The sequence below is a fragment of the Lipotes vexillifer genome, unplaced genomic scaffold (genome assembly GCF_000442215.2).
Source record: "Lipotes vexillifer unplaced genomic scaffold, Lipotes_vexillifer_v1.1 scaffold495, whole genome shotgun sequence".
NCBI lineage: Eukaryota > Metazoa > Chordata > Mammalia > Artiodactyla > Lipotidae > Lipotes > Lipotes vexillifer.
Window position 1 is genome coordinate 41,322 of NW_006770132.1, and position 22,993 is coordinate 64,314.

The following is a 22,993-nucleotide window of genomic DNA, read 5'->3' on the forward strand; positions in this document are numbered from 1 at the left end:
TCCTGCTGAGGCCACTGCTTGCCATGATTCTCTCTCAATAACTCCACCTCTTTGTTTCCTGGGTCCCACAGCCTTGCACAGATCCTCTGAGCATCCTTTAAATGTTCAGAGGATCAGATTGTCCATAATGCCGTGAGGCTGCTGTGTAACGTAACGGGACCTTGTTGGAGCTTTGTATGGGGAAGGAGAAAGAAGGCCGACAGTTTGGATGTAACGTTAAAAACAAACCCCTGCAAGGATGCCCTGAAACAGTTTGAGATCGTTATCAATTTGGAGAAAGGGGTAATTGCAGGTGGAACAAACTTGTATGAAATAATCAGGTAAAGGGGCCACTCTCTGGAGCTAGAACAGCTTCAGAGACCAAAAACATTGCTAAGATTGGTGGTTTTCATACCTGACGGTGTGTCACAATCTCTTAGAGGGTTTGTTAATACACAGATAGCTGGACCCCGCTCCTAGAGTTTCTAATCATTAGATCTGATTCTACATTTCTACCAAGTACTCAGTTGATGTTAATGCTGCTGGTCTGGGACCCTCACTTTGAGAACCACTAGAATAAACTGATAGCCATTGAAAAAGTTGCAGCTACTGTCATATGCTCAGAAAGCGTGGCAGGCAAGGTCTTGCTTCATCAGGACCCTTTTTGTCCACAGGACTGATTACCCCAGCATTGTGGATCTACAGAAGGAAGGGCTGAGTCCTAAAGGGAATGTCACCCACTTGGGAATCAGGAGCTCGAAACTCTGGAGGTCAGGGTAATTGGAGATCATTTACTGTTTATTCAGTCAATGCTTCCTGAGCTTCCGCTTTGTGAAAGGTATTGGGGTTAGGTAGGGAGTTCAAAGAGGAAGGTGATTAGAGTTCCCACCCTCCTCAGGACACCTACTGTCCTACAGGGGAAATCAGGATCACTGCAGTATAGGCAGCAAGTGGGATGCCAGAGTGGAACTGGCAAAGCCATGCAGAGGAAGGAGAGCTCTGGGTGGTCTTGGCTGACCAGAGAAGGCTTCAAGAAGGAAGTCATTGACATTTGAGTCAAAGCAGAGCGCTTGAAAAACTTGGTTTGTGCACAGAAGTGTAAGGAGTTAGCCAGGAGGTACAGACTGGAGAGGAAAGCAGTGTACCACTAGTGGAACCACTAAGACATTCTGGAGAGTCAGGCAAGAGGGAAAGACCTGGACAAGAATGAACCAGAAGGTCCCAAACCAAAGGTGTTTCCATCTAAGACAGTCCTAAATTGAAGCCACAGCACACCTGTTCTGGACCTTAGAATTTGCCCGTCTATGTTCAAAGAGTTTCTGGAGAGAGAGGAAGGAGAGGGGCCACTCTAAGGCTGGCGTGGAAGAGCTACCTTCAGAGCTGAAACCTGAATGACAAGAAAGAACCAGTGATGTGAAGGTCTGATATGAGGGCTCCAGGGAGAGGGTAAAAAAGGCAAATGTGAAGGCTCTCAGGTGGTGGGGTCGGGGGTGGGGCAGAAGCATGGGCAGGAAAAGTGGGGAGAAATGATGTGAAGCTGGAGACATAGGCGGGACCAGAGTGTCTAGAGCATACTGAACCATGGTAAGGAATTTGGGTTTTATTCCATCAGATTTTAAGCCGGTACAAAGAAGGGGGAAGACAGATTTGGAGAGTTTGGGAAGACCAGATCATGTAGAGTTTTCTAGACCATGAAAAGGAATTCAGATTTTATTTTATTTTTTTTAGGTTTGAAGCAGGGGAGACAATATGATTTATGCTTTTTATTTTTCATTAAAAATTTAAAAAATTTGGGCTTCCCTGGTGGCGCAGTGGTTGAGAGTCCGCCTGCTGATGCAGGGAACACGGGTTCGTGCCCCAGTCCGGGAAGATCCCACATGCCGCAGAGCGGCTGGGCCCGTGAGCCATGGTTGCTGGGCCTGCGCGTCCGGAGCCTGTGCTCTGCAACGGGAGAGGCCACAACAGTGAGAGGCCCGCGTACCGGAAAAAAAAAAAAAAAAAAAAAAATTTTAAAAATTTAATAGTGGCAAAATCCGTATAACATAAAATTGACCATCTTAGCCATTTTTCAGTGTACATTTCAGTAGTAAATATCTTCACGCTCTTGTATAACTAATCTCCAAAACTCTTCATCCTGAAAAACTGAAACTCTACACCCATTCAAACTGATTTATGCTTTTCAAGGATCATTCTGGCTGCCCTTTGGAGAGGGGAGTCTCCAAGGGCACAAGAGGAGGAGGGAGAGGCAGGAGGGCAAGGGGAGGAGTCAGACTGTGGGAGCCGAGGCAGGAGATACTGATGGCTTTGGCTCATGAGAAGCAGAGCTTAAACCCAGGACTCCCGTTTCTTCCTCAGGCTCCTCTTCCACTAGAATGTCTCATTTTGTTATTGTGGGGATTATTGCTAGGACTCTGCACTGAATTAGCGGTGGTCTCCTAAGGTCCTCTTTTCAGATTCTTATACGGTTTTATGACCCTAATGATGCCTCCTGGCATCCTACTAGCTAAAGCTTACATAATGCTTACTATTAGGCACTCACCTTACCTGTAACTCATTTAATTCAGACACAACCTTATGAGAGAGGTTCTGGTATGATTTCTTCCTTACAGAGAAGGAAGCGGCAGCACAGAGAGGTGTAGTAACTTGCCAGGGTTATACAGTAGTTAGCAATCGTCAGCCCAGGATTTGAATTCAGGTAGCCTTACTCTGGGATCTGAGCTGCGTGCTCTACTCTGTCTTGCATATGTATCATGAAAGTAGGGTATTTATCATCCCAAAGCTAATGCAAAGATGTTAAATGTGAATTGAATATTTTAAGCACTCTTGTATTTTATCATCTTTTCCAAGTAGCAGGTGGATTATTGGGAATCATGGGAAGAGTGAGCCTACAAATCTCACCTTTGCCCCCAATTCTGAGACATTGATCCACAGGAATCCTGTTTCTTGGAGTCTTGTCATTTTATGATACACAGCACAGGTGCTGACCCTGCACTTGCAGGAGCCTAAGAGTGAGTGCCTCCTTAAATTTTGTGTCCGGGGCACCTCCTGGCCTCACCTTAGCCCTGGTCCTGATCCATTAACACCAGGAAAATGTTGGCAAAGGATCTAGGCATTTCTATTAACTTGGACCCAACGATCGTCTTTAAATTCATAAATGTTTTCCCCTGAGTAGAGCAGACACCAGGTATAACATTATCCCTAATGCCTAGGTTTCTGTAGATACTAATACTCCCTCCATCCCCCAAATTCAGTTCATGGTGCGGCCCAATCGAAACAGGACGCTTGGACTTGACTCCATCCTTTCACCTGCTTTCCACCTGCACCATCCCACACCAAGTAAAACATTACACTGTTACCATCATCAGCAATAGTACCAATGGCGATCGTAGACAGACCTGGCTTCCAAAATGCTGGCAGTTTTGACTGAGTTCCCTGGCTTGGACTTGGCTCACTATCTCCTAAGGTTGAGGCCTAGAGCATTATCTCTGATCAGTCATCTACCTTACCATTCTTCATCCTCCATGCTCAGTTCTCTTTTTTTCTGATACTCATAATTTTCAGTAAGCACTTAAAACTATTTGACCAGTCCCAGCGATAAAATAGCCTCAACGAATTTATTTTCCTCGGAGAGTGTTTCCTGCTGTTGGTTCAGGATACCTGATTGGTATTATTTGAGTACATGGAAGGGGAAATAGCTTTCTTTTTTTCCGGGGGGTGGGGGGAGGCTAAGTAACATATTTATTTTCCTCTTTTAATAATAGCATTTATTTATTTATTTTTAACATCTTTATTGGAGTATAATTGCTTTACGATGGTGTGTTAGTTTCTGCTTTATAACAAAGTGAATACATATACATCTATGCCCATATCTCTTCCCTCTTGTGTCTCCCTCCCTCCCACCCTCCCTATCCCACCCCTCTAGGAGGTCACAAAACACTGAGCTGATCTCCCTGTGCTATTTGGCTGCTTCCCACTAGCTATCAGTTTTGCATTTGGTAGTGTATATATGTCCATGCCACTCTCTCACTTTGTCCCAGCTTACCCTTCCCCCTCCCCATGTCCTCAAGTCCATTCTCTAGTAGGTCTGCATCTTTATTCCCATCCTGCCCCTAGGTTCTTTATGACCATTTATTTTTAGATTCCATGTATATGTGTTAGCATACGGTATTTGTTTTTCTCTTTCTCACTTACTTCACTCTGTATGACAGATTCTAGGTGCATCCAACTCACTACAAATAATTTCGTTTCCTTTTATGCCTGAGTAATATTCCATTGTATATATGAGCCACATCTTCTTTATCCATTCATCGGTTGATGGACACTTAGCTTGCTTCCATGGCCTGGCTATTGTAAATAGAGCGGCAATGAACATTGTGGTACATGATTCTCTTTGAATTATGGTTTTCTTAGGGTATATGCCCAGGAGTGGGATTGTTCTATTTTTAGTTTTTTAAGGAACCTCCGTACTGTTCTCAATAGTGGTTGTATTAATTTACATTCCCACCAACAGTGCAAGAGGGTTGCCTTTTCTCCTCACCATCTCCAGCATTTATTGTTTGTAGATTTTTTGATGATGGCCGTTCTGACAGGAGTGAGGTGATATCTCATTGTAGTTTTGATTTGCATTTCTCTAATGATTAATGATGTTGAGCATTCTTTCATGTGTTTGTTCGCAATCTGTATATCTTCTTTGGAGAAATGTCTACTTATGTCTCCTGCCCATTTTTGGTTGGGTTGTTTGTTTTTTTGATATTGAGCTGCATGAGCTGCTTATAAATTTTGGAGATTGATCCTTTGTCAGTTGCTTCATTTGCAAATAGTTTCTCCCATTCTGAGGGCTGTCTTTTCGTCTTGTTTATGGTTTCCTTTGGTGTGCAAAAGCTTTTAAGTTTCATTAGGTACCATTTGTTTATTTTGCTTTTATTTCCATTTCTCTAGGAGGTGGGTCAAAAAGGATCTTGCTGTGATTTATGTCATAGAGAGTTCTGCCTATGTATTCCTCTAAGAGTTTTGCAGTGTCTGGCCTTACATTTAGGCCTTTAATCCATTTTGAGTTTATTTTTGTGTATGGTGTTAAGGAGTGTTCTAATTTCATTCTTTCACACATAGATGTCCTGTTTTCCTAGCATTACTTGTTGCAGAGGCTGTCTTTTCTCCATTGAATATTCTGGCCTCCTTTATCAAAAATAAGGTGACCATATGTGCATGGGTTTATCTCCGGGCTTTCATCCTGTTCCATTGATTTATATTTCTGTTTTTATGCCAGTATCATACTGTCTTGATACCTGTAGCTTTGTAGTATAGTGTGAAGTCAGGGAGCCTGATTCTTCCAGATCCGTATTTCTTTCTCAAGATTACTATGGCTATTCAGGGTCTTTTGTGTTTCCATACAGATTGTGAAATTTTTGTTCTACTTCTGTGAAAAATGTCAGTGGTAGTTTGATAGGGATTGCACTGAATCTGTAGATTGCTTTGGATAGTATAGTCATTTTCACAATGTTGATTCTTCCAGTCCAAGAATATGGTATATCTCTCCATCTATTTGTGTCATCTGTAATTTCTCTCATCAGTGTGTTATAGTTTTCTGCATACAGGTCTTTTGTCTCCTTAGGTAGGTTTATTCCTAGGTGTTTTATTCTTTTTGTTGCAATGGTAAATGGGAGTGTTTCCTTAATTTCTCTTTTAGATTTTTCATTATTGTATAGGAATGCAAGAGATTTCTGTGCATTAATTTTGTATCCTACTTTACCAAATTCATTGATTAGCTCTAGTAGTTTTCTAGTAGCATCTTTAGGGTTCTCTATGTATAGTAGCACGTCATCTGCAAACAGTGACTGTTTTACTTCTGCTTTTCCAACTTTGATTCCTTTTATTTCTTTTCTTCTCTGAGTGCTGTGGCTAAAACTTCCAAAACAATGTTGAATAATAGTGGTGAGAGTGGGCAGCCTGTCTTGTTCCTGATCTTAGTGGAAATCATTTCAATTTTTCACCACTGAGGACGATGTTGGCTCTGGGTTTGTCATATATGGCCTTTATTATGTTGAGGTAAGTTCCCTCTATGCCTACTTTCTGGAGGGTTTTTATCATAAATGGGTGTTGAATTTTGTCAAAAGCTTTTTCTGCATGTATAGAGATGATCATGTGGTTTTTATTCTTCCATTTATTAATATGGTGTATCACATTGATTTATTTGTGTATATTGAAGAATCCTTGCATTCCTGGGATAAACCCCACTTGATCATGGTGTATGATCCTTTTAATGTGCTCTTGGATTCTGTTTGCTAGTATTTTGTGGAGGATTTTTGCATCTATGTTCATCAGTGATATTGGCCTGTAGTTTTCTTTCTTTGTGACATCTTTGTCTGGTTTTGGTATCAGGGTGATGGTAGCCTTGTAGAATGAGTTTGGGAGTGTTCCTCCCTCGGCTATATTTTGGAAGAACTTGAGAAGGATAGGTGTTAGTTCTTCTCTAATGTTTGATGGAATTCGCCTGCGAAGCCATCTGGTCCTGGGCTTTTGTTTGTTGGAAGAGTTTTAATCACAGTTTCAATTTCAGTGCTTATCATTGGTCTGTTTATATTTTCTATTTCTTCCTGGTTCAGTCTTGGAAGGTTGTGCATTTCTAAGAATTTGTCCATTTCCTCCAGGTTGTCCATTTTATTGGCATAGAGTTGCTTGTAGTAGTCTTTTATGATGCTTTGTATTTCTGCAGTGTCAGTTGTTACTTCTCTTTTTTCATTTCTGATTCTATTGATTTGAGTCTTCTCCCTTTTTTTCTTGATGAGTCTGGCTAATGGTTTATCAATTTTGTTTACCTTCTCAAAGAACCAGCTTTTAGTTTTATTGACCTTTGCTATTGTTTCCTTCATTTCTTTTTCTGATCTGATCTTTTTGATTTCTTTCCTTCTGCTAACTCTGGGGTTGTTTTGTTCTTCTTTCTCTAATTGCTTTAGGTGTTAGGTTAGGTGGTTTATTTGAGATGTTTCTTGTTTCTTAAGGTAGGATTGTATTGCTATAAACGTCCCTCTTAGAACTGCTTTTGCTGCATCCCATAGGTTTTGCGTTGTCATGTTTTCATTGTCATTTGCTTTTAGGTTCTTTTTTATTTCCTGTTTGATTTTTTCAGTGATCTTTGTTTATTAAATAGTGTATTGTTTAGCCTCCATGTGTTTGTACTTTGTACAGATTTTTTCCTGTAATTGATATCTACTCTCATACCATTGTGGTCGGAAAAGATACTTGATACGATTTCGATTTTCTTAAATTTACCAAGGCTTGATTTGTGACCCAAGATGTGATCTATCCTGGAGAATGTTCCATGAGCATTTGAGAAGAAAGTGTATTCTGTTGATTTTGGATGGAATGTCCTATAAATATCAATTAAGTCCGTCTTGTTTTATGTATCATTTAAAGCCTGTGTTCCCTTATTTATTTTCATTTTGGATGATCTGTCCATTGGTGATAGTGGGGTGTTAAAGTCCCCTACTGTGATTGGGTTACTGTCCATTTCCCCTTTTACAGCTGTTAAGAATTGCCTTATGTATTGAGGTGCTCCTATGTTGGGTGCATAAATATTTACAATTTTTATATCTTCTTGTTGGATTAATCCCTTGATCATTATGTAGTGTCCTTCTTTGTCTCTTGTAATAGTCTTTGTTTTAAAGTCTATTTAGTCTGATATGAGAATTGCTACTCCAGCTTTCCTTTGAGTTTCTTTTGCATGGAATATCTTTTTCCATCCCCTCACTTTCCATCTGTATGTGACCCTAGGTCTGAAGTGGGTCTCTTGTAGACAGCATATATGGGTCTTGTTTTTGTATTCATTCAGCCATTCTATGTCTTTTAGTTGAGCATTTAATCCATTTACATTTTAGGTAGTTATCTATATGTATGTTCCTATTACCATTTTCTTGGGGTTGTTTTTGTAGGTCTTTTCCTTCTCTTGTGGTTCCTGCCACGAGAAGTTCCTTTAGCATTTGCTGTAATGCTGGTTTGGTGCTGCTGAATTCTCTTAGCTATTGCTTGTCTGTAAAGGTTTTAATTTCTCCTTTGAATCTGAATGACATCCTTGCCAGGTAGTGTAATCATGGATGTAGGTTTTTCCCTTTCATCACTTAATAATTATGTCCTGCCACACCCTTTTGGCTTGCAGAGTTTCTGCTGAAAGATCAGCTGTTAACCTTATGTGGATTCCCTTGTATGTTATTTGTTGTTTTTCCCTTGCTGCTTTTAATATTTTTTCCTTGTAATTAATTTTTGATAATTTGATTAATATGTGTCTTGGCATGTTTCTCCTTGGATTTAACCTGTATGGGACTCTTCTGTGCTTCCTGGACTTGATTAATTATTTCCTTTACCATATTAGGGAAGTTTTCAACTATAATCTCTTCAAATATTTTCTCAGTCTAGTCCCTTTATTTTCTCTTCTTTTTCTGGGGCCCGTATAATTCGAATGTTGGTGCCTTTAATGTTGTCCCAGAGGTCTCTGAGACTGTCCTCAGTTCTTTTCATTCTTTTTTCTTTATTCTGCTCTGCAGTAGTTATTTCCACTATTTTATCTTCCAGGTCACTTATCCATTCTTCTGCCTCAGTTATTCTGCTATTGATCCCTTCCAGAGAATTTTTAGTTTCATTTATTGTATTGTTCATGATTGTTTGTTTGCTCTTTAGTTCTTCTAGGTCCTTTTTAAACGTTTCTTGTATTTTCTCCATTCTATTGCCACGATATTGGATCATCTTTACTATCCTTATTCTGAATTCTTTTTCAGGTAGACTGCCTATTTCCTCTTCATTTTTAGGTCTGGTGGGTTTTTAATCTTGCTCCTTCATCTGCTGTGTGTTTCTTTGTCTTCTTATTTTGCTTAACTTACTGTGTTTGGGGTCTCCTTTTCACAGGCTGCAGGTTCATAGTTCCCATTGTTTTTGGTGTCTGCCCTCAGTGACTAAGTTTTTGGTGTCTGCCCCCAGTGGCTAAGTTTGGTTAATTCGGTTGTGTAGGTTTCCTGGGGAAGTAGGGGAGGGGAGTAGTGCCTGTGTTCTGGTGGATGAGGCTGTATCTTGGTTTTCTGGTCGGCAGGTCTGCGTCCAGTGGTGTGTTTTGGGGTGTCTGTGACCTTATTATGATTTTAGGCCGCCTCTCCGCTAATGTGTGGGGTTGTGTTCCTGTCGTGCTTGTTGTTTGGCATAGGGTGTACAGCACCGTTGCTCGCTGGTCATTGAGTGGTGCTGGGTCTTGGCATTGAGATGGAGATTTCTGGGAGATTTTCGCTGTTTGATATTATGTGGAGCTGGGAGGTCTTTGGTGGACCAGTGTCCTGAACTCGGCTCTCCCACCTCAGAGGCCACAGGCCTGATGCCTGGCCGGAACACCAAGACCCTGTCATCCACACGGCTCAGAATAAAAGGCAGAAAAAGAGAAAGAAAGAAAGAAAAAATAAAATAAAAGAAAGTAAAAGAAAGTTATTATAATAAAAAATAGCAAATAAATATTAAAAATTAAAAAATTTTTAAGTAATAAAAAAAAAGAAAGAAAGAAGAGAGCAATCAAACCAAAAAAAAAAAAAATCCACCAATGATAACAAGTGCTAAAAAGTATACCAAAAAACAAACACACACACACACACCAAAAAACGGACAGACAGAACCCTAGGACAAATGGTAGAAGCAAAGCTATACAAAGTCACACACAGAAGCATACACATACACACTCAGAAAAATAGAAAAGGTAAAAAAAAAATATATATATATATATATAATCATTGCTCCCAAAGTCCACCGCCTCAATTTGGGTTGATTTGTTGTCTATTCAGTTATTCCAGAGATGCAGGGTACATCAAGTTGATTGTGGATATTTAATCCGCTGATGCTAAGACTGCTGGGAGAGATTTCCCTTTCTCTTCTTTTTCGCACAGCTCCCGGGGTTCAGCTTTGGATTTGTCCCCGCCTCTGTGTGTAGGTTGCCTGAGGGCGTCTTTTCTTCGCTCGGACAGGACAGGGTTAAAGGAGCAGCTGATTAGGGGGTTCTGTCTCACTCAGGCCGGGGAGAGGGAGGGGTACGGAATGTGGGACAAGTCTGCGGCGGCAGAGGCCGACATGACGTTGCACCAGCCTGAGGCGTGCTGTGCGTTCTCCCAGGGAAGTTGTCCCTGGATCCCGGGACCCTGGCAGTGGTGGGCTGCACAGGCTCCCCAGAAGGGCAGTGTGGATAGTGACCTGTGCTCGCACACAGGCTTCTTAGTGGCGGCAGCAGCAGCCTTAGCGTCTCAAGTCCGTCTCTGGCATCTGTGCTGTTAGCTGCGGCTTGCGCCGTCTCTGGAGCTCCTTTAAGCAGCGCTGTTAATCCCCTCTCCTCGCGCACCAGGAAACAAAGAGGCAAGAAAAAGTCTCTTGCCTCTTCGGCAGCTCCAGACCTTTTCCCGGATTCCCTGCCGGCTAGCCGTGGTCCACTAACCCCCTGCAGGCTGTCTTCACGCCGCCAACGCCAGCCCTCTCCCTGGGATCTGACCTCCAAAGCCGAACCTTTCACTCCCAGCCCCTGCCCACCCCGGCGGGTGAGCAGACAAGCTTCTCGGGCTGGTGAGTGCCGGTCGGCACCGATCCTCTGTGCGGGAATCTCTCCGCTTTGCCCTCCGCACCCCTGTTGCTGTGCTCTTCTCCGCGGCTCCGAAGCTCCCCACCTCCGCCTCCCGCAGTCTCCGCCTGCGAAGGGGCTTCCTAGTGTGTGGAAACCTTTCCTCCTTCACGGCTCCCTTCCACTGGTGCAGGTCCCGTCCCTATTCTTTTGTTGTCTTTTTTCTTTTGCCCTACCTAGGTATGTGGGGACTTTCTTGCCTTTTGGGAGGTCTGAGTTCTTCTGCCAGCGTTCAGTAGGTGCTCTGTAGGAGTTGTTGCACGTGTAGATGTGTTTCTGATGTATTTGTGGGGAGGAAGGTGATCTCCACTTCTTACTCTTCCACCATCCTGAAGCTCCTCCTCGGAAATAGCATGGTTGATTTTATTAAGAAATTTCTGTTTTGAAAGTTGGCTTACATTTTTTTTACTTTGGAGTCATTTGGGTAGCTTGAATCCATGGCTTAAATTTTATTAAATGTTTTTCCTCCATGTTCTTTCCTGTGGAGTAGCCCATAATGTGGGCCTGGAGGTACCATGCCTGGCATAATTGTCACTGCCCTGTGGCATATTGTAAGCATCCTCCCTATCTCCTACTATGACTTATTAGCCTTAGAGCTTAGTGGAAACCCCTTAGGAATACCAAAGTGGAGGCTTACATTAGTCAACTTTCTGTATCAAGTCAGTAGACAAAACATTTACTAAGAGACTGCAGAAAATGGCCATATTTTTGCCAAAGACATACTGACTACTCCCAACTCTCTGTCTCTCAATTTAGTAAACTTGTTCTTACATTTTTCACAGTGTCTGAAAAGAAGGGTCTTGTCATGTTCCATCAGTATCAAAATGTTACATCTGCAAACCCAATTTTTCTTTGCTTTATGTAGGTACCAAGAGAGATCACCACTGTGGGCTTTGAGAAGAAGCATGTTATTTAAGTTAGGTACTTGGGATTCTCTTAATCTTTCTTCTGATTTCATATTTTATCTTCTTCCTTGATATTTTTCTCTCCAGATCATAGCTGAAAGAGAAAAGTAAGACTTCTATCAATTCAGCTACTCATTCTCTAATTTAGGCAATAATTCACAACAACACATGGATGGTTGAAGGAAGATGCCATTACCTCCTCTTCCTTCAGCTATTCTGGACAATGTTTTACCTTAGGTGCAGCATCCCTTGAAAGTCTCTGAAGTCTATTTTCAGACTAAATTCATTCCAATAATATGTTAGCTGTAAAAGAGAAATAAAAATGCAGATTACACACTGGACCAAAGCAGATCCTGTGTTAGACAAAATTCTACATTAGAATGTTCAGATTGTATGTTCTACATTAAGGATATTTACTGTCCATTTAGGCTGCATGTAATCCATTACTTGAAATAACATTATAGCAAAGGGGCTCCACACAAGATGTCAGTGTCTGATATGATCTTCTCTTTGTTCAGAACTGCCTGGATGACAAAAGTCTGGAGCCTGTCATCTCCCTTGTGCTTCAGATCCTGAGGCAATGCTACCCTAAGAGCCCACTTCCCTTGGTCACAGCCAGCAGTGCTTATTCCTTCCCAGTCCCTGGGAGCACCACCTCTGAACCTCCACATGTTCTAACTGAAGGTAAAGTATGTGGGTAGTTCTTCTGTACTTATTTTGCTCATAGTTATGAGCTTTATGATGAACTTTTGCATTTGGATAATATTTCAGAGGAATGTGGATGAAAGTAGAATCAATTTTTTTTAACAGATCAACTGTGATTATCTAATAAGTAATTAGAGACATGTATAAGAAAGCTAGTTTTTCATAATACCAAGCTTATTAATTTTGTCCTTAATTATTAACTGTTGGCACTTTGCCTGGTAGCTATGGAATGCCTGTAGAGTCATCTCAGCTGATTTTTAAAAATCTATTTGCAATCCCATGATGGAGTCCCTCCACCATAGAGACTGGTTCTGGAATTAATTTGCCCTAAGGATGAAATTGAAATCAAACTTTTGCTGTTTTTCCACCCCATGCAAGTCATTTTAGAATACTTGAAAGTATGGTTATCCAATCTCCGAGAAGATTTTGTTGTCAGAAGATACTAGTGCTTTTCAACCTTGTCCTCCTTCCAGGGAACAGATTTTCCATAGGCATCATCTTGTCACAATGACACTGGGTGCTTTCTGTGAACTTTTGTTTAAAATCAGTTCCTTCGTATTAAAATTAGGGAATCAATCAAAGTGCTGTCTGCATTACAACAGCTTTGGCATATATGTGATCACTAAACTCTGGCAATGTTAGTTGCATAAATACTTCTACATTGGGTGAAGGAAGCCAGAATGGTATTCATGTGTCATTTTATTCTGCACTCATTTTGCATTCAGTGTGCGACAGCAATTTAGACGTCATGATATAGTGCTCTCACGTGCCTATGTGCGCATGATTTACTCATCCAATAAGTGTAAGCGTGTGTTGGGATCCTGTACACTTAATAATGGCCCCTTACTTGTGGGAAGTACTAACCGTTGGGTGGCGAGAATCTCAATCCAAGGCAAAGGGGAAGCCTCATCCATTTCACCTCTGTTTTTCTTTTTTTCCCACTCAGAAGATTTTGAAGATGATGGCGAGGAAGAAGAGGACAAAGACTCAGATTCTGAAGATGTGAAAAAGGAAGTAGGTACACTAGCCCTTGCTTCTAATGATCTCTACATTCATAATTCTACAAAGGAAAATGTCCCTTTCTATGTTCAGCTAAGCCCAGGGTAAAATTTTTCTTTTAGAAATTTTATTTGTTTATTTTTGGTTGTTTTGGGTCTTTGTTGCTGCCCGTGGGCTTTCTCTAGTTGCAGTGAGCGGGGGCTACTCTTCATTGTGGTGCATGGACTTCTCATTGTGGTGGCTTCTCTTGTTGCAGGGCATGGGCTCTAGGCATGCGAGCTTCAGTAATTGTGGCATGTGGGCTCAGTAGTTGTGGCTCACGGGTTCTAGAGTGCAGGCTCAGTACTTGTGGTGCATGGGCTTAGTTGCTCCGCGGCCTGTGAAATCTTCCCGGACCATGTCCCCTGGATTGGCAGGCAGGTTCTTAACCACTGTTCCACCAGGGAGGTCCCGCCCAGGGTAAATTTTAAGGACGGACTTTTGCATTTCCACTTTAAGGCCTGGCAGATATTGATGCTGACTAAATGTTGGCTACTGTTACTGATTTCCAAGTTGTCATTTTTGTCTTGGTAGGCCCGGTACAATCCCATCGTCAAGTCAGAGGCTATCTATTATCAAGGCACTAATATTCCATCAGGATAAGCCTGAGGTAGACACTTAGGGTTGGTGTATTTAATGAATGTGAAGGATATTCAGGCAAAGAGACCATGGAAAGATTTCCTAGGAAACTTTTTCTAGTAGATCTCCACTATCTTTGTAATAAGTCACTCTTTGTATCTACCCAATCTATGCACAGGACCACTGCGTTGTACAATTCCATTTACCTTGGAGTCTATATGAACTGTGTTCCTTTGGGTTGTATGGTGCATATCCTGGCCAGCAAGAAAGTGGTGCCTTTTGGTCTCTATCAATAATAACCTATGCTATAGAATGGAAATCAGCCAACTCTCTATGAAAGGTCAGATAATCATTACTCTACGCTTTGTGGACCATACAGTTTCTGTCACAACAACTCAACTTTGCTGGTGTAGCACAAAAGCAACCATAGACAATGTGTAAACAATAGGGCATGACCGTGTTCCACAAAAGCAGACAGTGGGGCATAGTTTACTGACAGCATTTCTAGAAAAAGGTTTCTAAACCTTGGCATTTTGGCTGGATAATTCTTTGTCATGGGGGGTTGTCCTGTGCATTATACGATGTTTAGCAGCACTCCTGACCTCAATCCTCTGAGGTCACCAGTAGATGCTGGTGACATCTACCCCTTTGCACCCCAGTCATGAGTCAAAACTGTCTCTAGGACTTGCCAAATATCCCTGCGGGGCAAAAATCACCCTGTGGTTAAGAACCACTGTTCTAGAATAATGATAATTTATCTATGAGTTATAATTCTGTCTCCATCTCTGTTGGTGGACATCGACTTGGACAAGTCCCTTCAAGTTATAGTTCCTTAGTTTTGACATCTGCAAAATAAGACTGAGAAGTAAATGCTACCTTTTATGACATTCCTGGAGATGAAATCTGGATTAAAAAATCTATCTATCTATCTATCTATATATCTACCTGTCTATTTATCTATCTACTGTCCATCCATCCATCCTCCTCTCCCCCTCCCTCTCTTCCTTTCTTTATACATACTGTTCCATCTACACATCTGCCTAGGGAGAAAGAGACTTTTTGCGTTCTCTGTCATAATAATCACTCACCTTGCTAATAGTAGTAGCAGACATAGAGGGACTACCTCTTAGCCAGGTCTCTAGGTTGAGGCTGCTGTTGCTATTCTGGTGTGCTCAGGGTTTTGTTGATAAATAGAATCATTTCTGAAGTCATCAGTAGCAAATTGGCTCTTTGCTGTGACTTGCCGATGCAGGCCTATGGAGAACTTGCTGAGTTATTTGAATAATACTGTGCTGCTACAGTCATTCATCAGTGCCACTTTCCCACCCCTCTTGCTGGCTCTTTGATAACTGAATGTTTGATGTGTAGCATCAGTCACCTCTTGTATCTGATGTGGAGGGACAAGCTGCAGGCTGGTGCTCGACTTCGCACAGCATGGGGTTGGGGGAGAGCTTTCAGACCATCTCCTTACCCCCACTCTGCAGATGATGGTGGGCTGGGGTGGAGTGGAATCTAAACAAATAAATCAATCCAGCTGGGAAGGAAGCATAAGACAAATAAGTGAGGGCCTGGAAATAATTCATCAAGAGCCTTCGAGCTGAGGAGAAGGTGAGAAGTAAGTGTGCGAGCATGCATTATAGAGAAACAGAGGAACGTCAGAGTAAGGGCTTGATTCTGGGGTATAGCAGGAGTCAGGGAACCGGGACCCTAGAAAACTGGTTTTCCCCTGGAGAACCCAGCAGCATTTGCTGCAAGTTATGTGGGCAAGAAGCCAAGAGCATTTATTTCTGGTCACAGAATGGACGCAGGCCTTTAACTTGTGGCCTTTTCCTTTGAAAATCTTAGTTATCAATTGGGAGAAGCCTCTTAGAAAAAATGATTAAAAGGAACTGATATCTGTAAAGAGTCTTGAGAGTGTATAGTTGGGTGCTGTTCTTTGATTGAAAACTGTGAATGTCATCATAAGGAAAGAGAAACTTACAACGAATATAGACTAGAAGTTGGCCATGTTTGTTTGTTTTTTTACTTAATGAACACAAACATTAGATTTGGACAGACTCTGAAGAAGAGGACAGAAAGGGTGAATTCAAGCTCTTCCTTCCTTTCTTCCCTCCTTTCCTCCTCTTGAACTTTTTATTTCCTTCAGGTATTTTCTTGGATGTGATCCATATGTGAGGCAGCATGCTAAGTCCTTAGGGATGTTAATATGATACAAAAGCAAATAAGACATAGTTTCTATCTGCAAAGAATTCAGTCTAGTAAACTTGGAGATTGTCTCTACCAGAGTTTGAATCGGCACCTTCAAAACGTGTTGAACTCAAATCTAAGGCTGGGGAAAGTCAATATTGGAAGGGTCGAACCTGAGGAGGGAGGGAGTTATCTGGGTTAGATGGGTACCAAAATCCTAAATGATGAAGGTTCTCTGGGTTGCTGTGAGGACAGAGAAGCTGGACCACTCCTAAATAAATATAAAGGGTATTTATAAAATACAGAAGTAGTTGACAACCTGCTTGAGTGCCTGGAGATTCAGAGGCCAAGATTCAAGCTTTGAGGACCAGAGATGTTCTCTGTTACAAGTACTCCACTTTGCTGTTAAACTGAGAAAGCCATCACAGGCAGTGTATAAATGAATGGGCATGACTGTGATCCGATAAAACTTTATTTACAAAAACAAGCAGTGGGCTACAGTTTGCTAACACCTGCTCTAAGGCTGAGTAGGTCACCTAGATAGGCTGAAGCTCACGGGTTACCTGATGCTCCTCAGTCCAGACGCACCAGCCTTACTTGCTGGTGGCGAGATGCTTCTCAGTGCCTGCCAGGTTGCGTTTCTATTGGTGCCACCTTGGGGCATGGCTGAGGCTGTAGCAGAGATGGTGAAAGGAAGGAAGATCTGACAGATGAAGCTGGAAAGGATAAGTGTTGGGATCTCCAATATTAGGCTAAGGAGTTTGGGCCTGGTATGCGCTGTATCTGAAAATATCATTATATCAACCTCATGGGATCTATATTTCTTTTAATTTAAAGCTTGGAGGAAAATTGCAGAAGATGGATGGAATATTGCACTTTATCCCCTGAATCAGGAATATAACATTTTTTAAATGATTTTTTTAAAAATTTATGTTAACCCTCTTATTTATTTATTTTTTTGGCTGCGTTGGGTCTTCGTTGCTGTGTGTGGGCTTACTCTAGTTGTGGTGAGCGGGGGCTACTCTTCGTTGTGGTGCACAGGCTTCTCATTGTGGTGGCTTTTCTTGCTGAGGAGCACAGGTTCTAGGTGTGCGGGCTTCAGTAGTTGTGGCTCACAGGCTCTAGAGCACAGGCTCAGTAGTTGTGGCGCACAGACTTAGTTGCTCTGCGCCATGTGGGATATTCCTGGACCAGGGCTCAAACTCATGTCCCCTGCACTGGCAGGCGGATTCTTAACCACTGCGCCACCAGGGAAGCCCAGGAATATAACATTTATTTTCCACATTTATTTGACTTCAGGAAGAATAAGCCAGGCTTTCAGGACTATCAGGTTTTTCCTTAACTAACAAAATAGATTCCTAAAATATAGGGTGGATTCCCCCGCTATTTCATTACGGAAACTTGATCTAGGAGAGGCACAGAAAGATGAAGAGATTGAACTATGTCCTTTCTCTGTGACATTCTATAACCTCTGAAAAATAAAGAAGTGTTTGGAGGAGAGTCACCATCACTGATAAACTATGATGAAATGATGATCTAGAAGAAGAAATAAAAGGTCTGGTATTATTCAGCCCAATGAAGAAAAGGCTGGTGGTGACTCGGTAAACTTTTAAATGTACAAAGGGATAAAGGCTTAGTAGGAGGTTACGACCTCCTCCCCAGAGCCTGGAAGGCTCAGCATCATACCTGCTTCTGGAATCTTGACTCCTACAGTCTTCCTCTTATTCTTTATGCTTCAGCCACTTTCTATTTTTTAAAAAAAATTTTTAAATTTATTTTATTGAAGTATAATTGATTTATAATGTGTTAATTTCTGTTATACAACAGTGATTCAGTTATATATATAAATTCTTGTATATGTGTGTATGTTCAGCCACCTTCTTTCTGTAAGCAAATTTAAGTTGCTTTTTTTTTTTTCTTTTTCTGTTAGTAATTTCTTCCCCCAAGTCTTTGCCTTGTTGGCCGTTATTGTTAAAATGTGTCCTCCAGGATTCCCTGGTGGTGCAGTGGTTGAGAGTCCGCCTGCCGATGCAGGGGACACGGGTTAGTGCCCCGGTCCGGGAAGATCCCATATGCCATGGAGCAGCTGGGCCCGTGAACCATGGCCGCTGAGCCTGCGTGTCCGGAGCCTGTGCTCCGCAACGGGAGAGGGCACGACAGTGAGAGGCCCACGTACTGAAAAAAAAAAAAAAGTGACCTCCTTAACTTCTTTGTACCCCAGCCTCACTCACAATTACTTCACCACCTCTCATTCTTCCCATGACATTTATCACTGTTTGAAGTTACCTTGCTCATTTGTTTGCTTTCTTACTGTCTTCCTTTTCTCACTAGAAGGCAAGTTCTATGGAATCATGGACCTTGGTCTGTTCAATTATCAATGAGTCTTTAGTACCTAGGAGAGTGCCCACTCATAGTAGATGCTCATTAAACGTTTGTGAAAAGAGTGACCTAAATAGGTAGATACATGAATACGTACGACAATTACAGTTATGTCAAAGACAGTGGTGATGAGATAAAAACAATTCTTTGGTATTGTGCTTCATTGTTTACATAGTTCATCTCATTTTACATAAATTATTTATGATGAAGGCTGATAAATACTAACATGAACACTGAGGAAAATTATAATCTTTCTTAGTATTTAAAAAATACAACCTTACGTATTAAATTATCCTTGACTAGGCTAGCACTATAACTTGGAGGCAAGGAAACCGTGTCCCAGGATTCTGAAAAGTCACACCTGTAGCTTGTCTCGATATTTCTCAGGATGGCTCTCCTGATTGTAACATATTTTTTGAATGTGCCATTGTAGGATGATGACTTGGAAACAGATGTGAACAAGCTGAGCTCCAAACCTGGTCTTGATCGACCTCAAGAGGAACTGATGCAATATGAGGCGATGTGTCTTGAGCTGTCCTGCAGTTTTGAGGTAGAATGTATGCCGTGGTTCTACTCCTCCGTGATGCTAATGGGTTCTTTGCAGACCCTGGGAATCCAAACTGGTCTCCAGATGGAAAGCATTGCTCATCTTTAGCAATCTGCTTCTGGGATCTTTCTGAGAGGGAAGTAAAAGACTAAACAAAAATGTGAGAAGGTGGCAGAGATAGGATGCATGCAAGGGTCCTATCAATACCATCTGACACCCATCACTTCGGAAGGAGGTAGGATGAAGGTTCACATTGCTGCCTGTTGTCTGGTGGGCAAGGTGCCTTACTCTCATGTCCTGGGAAAGCAAGTGAAAATTCATGGTGATTTAATCGTTCTCTTGTGAGAGTGGGATGGTTGTATGGGATGGCTTTCTGAAGGTGACCAGCCTGATTCTAGGGTTTCTTTGTTAGCAGAAACAAATCAAGCACCTTATACCTGGTCATGTTAATCCAGTGGTTGGTTGCTGCTGCTTCTTCTGCTGTTGCTCCCACCAAAATTTAGACCTGCTTTTGGACCTCCATTATTTTCTTATGATTCTTAATAAACCATGAATTTGGCCATATCTAAGGGTACACGCTAAGTCACTTATAGAAGGGAGCTGACATATTGTATTTCACTCTAGAAAGCAGAAGGGCATTTGTGGGTAAATGTTTCAGGGAAGGAAATTTTAATTCAGAGTAAAAAAGAATTTTTCTTAAACAATCAGAATGATCCTCAAATAAAAGGAACCACCTTGGGATACAGGGAAGTTTCTGTAAATGAGTCGTTCAACCAGACTGTAAATGATTGGGGGTGTGTAGGAGGCGTTCATGTACTGCATAGACTCATACTAGACCCACCAAATGCCCCTTCCAAGTGTGCGTTTCTAGCATTCTGCTATTTCTTTGACTCTTGAAGCTTAGTCTTTCCTTGACTGACCTTGGAAAAAGTTTGCCAGTGCACAGAATTTATGCTTAGCTCTGTGCCCAGAGAGTGAGGACAGGGTTCAGATTGTGTTCTCTACTTGGAAAGAAACACTGACGTATTCTTTTCCACTTTTAACCTGAAGGAACTGGAGTCCAAACCTGGAGATGGTTTGAACTTTGACGAGACTCAGTATGCCAGTCACCACCACATTCTGACTGCTGCCTCCCCAAAAGGGCTTTGCTTGAATAAGGACCAAATCTCCTGGGGACAAGAAAGAGAAGTCCCTGTCCAGACCTCCCTTCTGAGCAGAGTGAAGATGGGGAGGTCCAACATACATCTAACCTCCAAAAAAGGACCTGGAATGAACCCATACCGAAATGCACAATCCAATGGTCTTGGGATAGGTTCTTCTGGAAGTGAAATCTCAGACATTCAGGCGTCCTTCAAAGAGGATGCTTGGGACATAGATGCGATTTCCTGCCCAAGGATAAGTGCCTCCTTTTCCAATTCCACTAGACCTAGAGAAACTGCTGAATTAATAGATAAGCTCCTGCAGACACATCCGACGCATATCGCCTTCCATGACCCCTATCTTTATGTGGCCAAAGCTAGAAGAACCAGATCTGTGTCTGACTTCACAATGATGGCATTTCCTGATTTCTGGGGGCATTGTCCACCTCTCTCTGCCCAGTCCATGTTGGAACGTAAATGTGGAGTCCAAAGGTGATGGTGCTACTACCTTGGGAGCTATATATTTTTTTTCTTCTTTAGTATTTTTGTAGGTGGAATGGTTTGTACAGATAATTCTGTTATCTTCAGGAAAGTGAGCATTAGTCAGGAGCATGTTAAAAGCCTTAAGGAGGGCTTCCCTGGTGGCGCAGTGGTTGAGAGTCCGCCTGCCAATGCAGGGGACACGGGTTCGTGCCCCAGTCCGGGAAGGTCCCACATGCCGCGGAGCGGCTGGGCCTGTGAGCCATGGCCGCTGAGCCTGCGCGTCTGGAGCCTGTGCTCCGCAATGGGAGAGGCCACAACAGTTGAGAGGCCCGCGTACCACAAAAAAAAAAAAAAAAAAAGCCTTAAGGAAATTTTCGCCAAATTTACAAGCTTGCCTCCCTACTAGGACATTTCAGAGCCAAGGGTAGGGTGGTGGTAGACATGTGTTTCCACAAAAAGAATTTCTTAGATGATTCTAATGCAACCCCTTACCCCGTATCCATTGCAAATCCTACAAAAGGGAAAGATTATCCAGTTTCTCCAAATACTGGGATCATTCCTTAAGGGAAGGTTCTCAGGAAAATACAAGTATGGATTATTTGGGATCACTTTTCTCAGTTACTGCAAATTGGAATCTGATCTCTTGTTAATGAGAGGAGGTGGTGGACCTCCATCCCACGGTCCCAACCTTAGAGAACCTGACTTGGCTCGGGGAATAGTTTTGCTGCATCACTGAGGATTGTAAGGGAAAAAAATGCATCCTGCAGGGAAGAAACGTTGTGTGATGGATTATTCCCAGGATGCATGAAATGGAGCTTTGCCTTTGGATAGGCATAGCAAGATTAAAAAGAAAATTACTAAACTCAAGGAGAAAACTATTTTCCCAGAAAATATACTAAGTATGCCTACACTAAGTCTATGGAGCAAAGTGTGCATAACAGTAAGTTTTCTTAACTTATTAGCAAGTTCATCAGCAAATTGGTGGTGGATCCCAAGAACTGCTCCCATTTGGTCTCCTGGCTGACATCTCTGACCTCACCCCTCTGACCTTATCTCCATGCTCAAGTTCCTGAGAGACACACCACAGGGGCTGGCCCAGCAACATCTCCCCACTGGACAGGACATCTTTCCCCTGAGTCTAGGCCTCATTTTGACCTTCCCTCCCCCTTCTCCTACCCCTCCCCACCCCAGAGACCTGGATCAGAAATTCAAGGAGGGAATCTGAAATATCCCTTAGGTATCCTTCCTCCCTCTTATTTAAATCTCCCAGATACTGGTGTTTCTCAGAGAGAAGATTGACCATAGTCTTCTGGAGCAAACAGAACCAAGGACTATAAATGACACAAGAATTCAAAGGCTTATTGGAGCCTCCCAGACCATCAGCAATCCTAATGTCTCCTTCGAAACTGTCTTAGTGCAGAGGGCCCGGTTATTCACACAACCAGAGACGTCAAAGTCCCTCAGCCCAAATGCTCTTGACAAAACTCTCCTGTGAGTAGAGAATCCTCCTAAAACTAAAATCTGGCATCACTGCTTCCTACATTCCTACTGCTCAGTGTAGTTTTATTTTTTGATAAAGAAGAAAAGGAAGGAGGGGTGGTGCTTTTTGTACTCATTCAGCTCAAGGTTGGAGCATTATTACATTTTTCTTTCATAATTCTCTGATGAGTCCCAAGGCCCTTCCCACATGACCATAGGATGAATGGGGTAAGGAGTGAGGGCCAACCCTTAAAATGTTTCTGATTTTCTTTTCCAGGATCAAAATATTTGAGGATGTCCGGAGGCTCATCCAGCCAAGCGATATTATAAATAAAGTTGTCTTCAGTCTAGATGAGCCTTGGTAGGTGGTCTTGAACATCAGTGGAATGAGGGGGGTGGGAGTATAGAATATCCTTTTAATGGCATGAGCATAAGAATATTTTAAGTTAGTAATCCATTCCTTCTCCTAAAATCAACACAGTGAAAATTCGGGTTAAAGATCTGTAAGAGAAAGCTTATCTCTAAGAAATGTTAAATAAACTGTGCCCAAGAATAGCAATAAGTCCTATGTTCAGAGGTTCTCTATTTCATTACAGGCCTTTGCAAGACACCACTTCTGACTGCTTACGGTTCTTCTCCAAGTTTGAGTCTGGAAATCTTCGCAAAGCCATCCAAGTGCGTGAGTAAGTAAGGAAAGCTGCAGGGGCCATACTCAGTATGGCTCAGCCCTGTTTTGTATCCCCCTCTAAGGAGACATTTTCGAAGTTTTCCCTTTTTGGGACGTGGTGAATGGTAAGTAATTTTTTTTGGTACGTGAAATATTTCAAGGAAGCCCAACATATAACAAATACAAGTGGAGCTGTTTGGGATGGAGAAGGGAAAGGCAGGCATGTTAAGATTCCTCCTCAGCCTCCTTCTCTTTTTTTTTTTTTTTTTTTTTGGG

General features: G+C 42.1%; 1 protein-coding gene across 1 annotated transcript in view; it reads left to right on the top strand.

Annotated features, from left to right (window-relative positions):
- AGBL1 (AGBL carboxypeptidase 1) overlaps positions 1-22,993 on the top strand; it is a 436,183-nt gene that overhangs the window by 4,514 nt on the left and 408,676 nt on the right. Inside the window, exons 3-8 of the mRNA XM_007446037.1 lie at positions 12,033-12,198; positions 13,166-13,233; positions 18,836-18,952; positions 20,000-20,580; positions 22,328-22,411; positions 22,647-22,733. Coding sequence (XP_007446099.1) covers positions 12,033-12,198; positions 13,166-13,233; positions 18,836-18,952; positions 20,000-20,580; positions 22,328-22,411; positions 22,647-22,733 — 1,103 coding nt within the window. The remainder of the gene's footprint in view (positions 1-12,032; positions 12,199-13,165; positions 13,234-18,835; positions 18,953-19,999; positions 20,581-22,327; positions 22,412-22,646; positions 22,734-22,993) is intronic.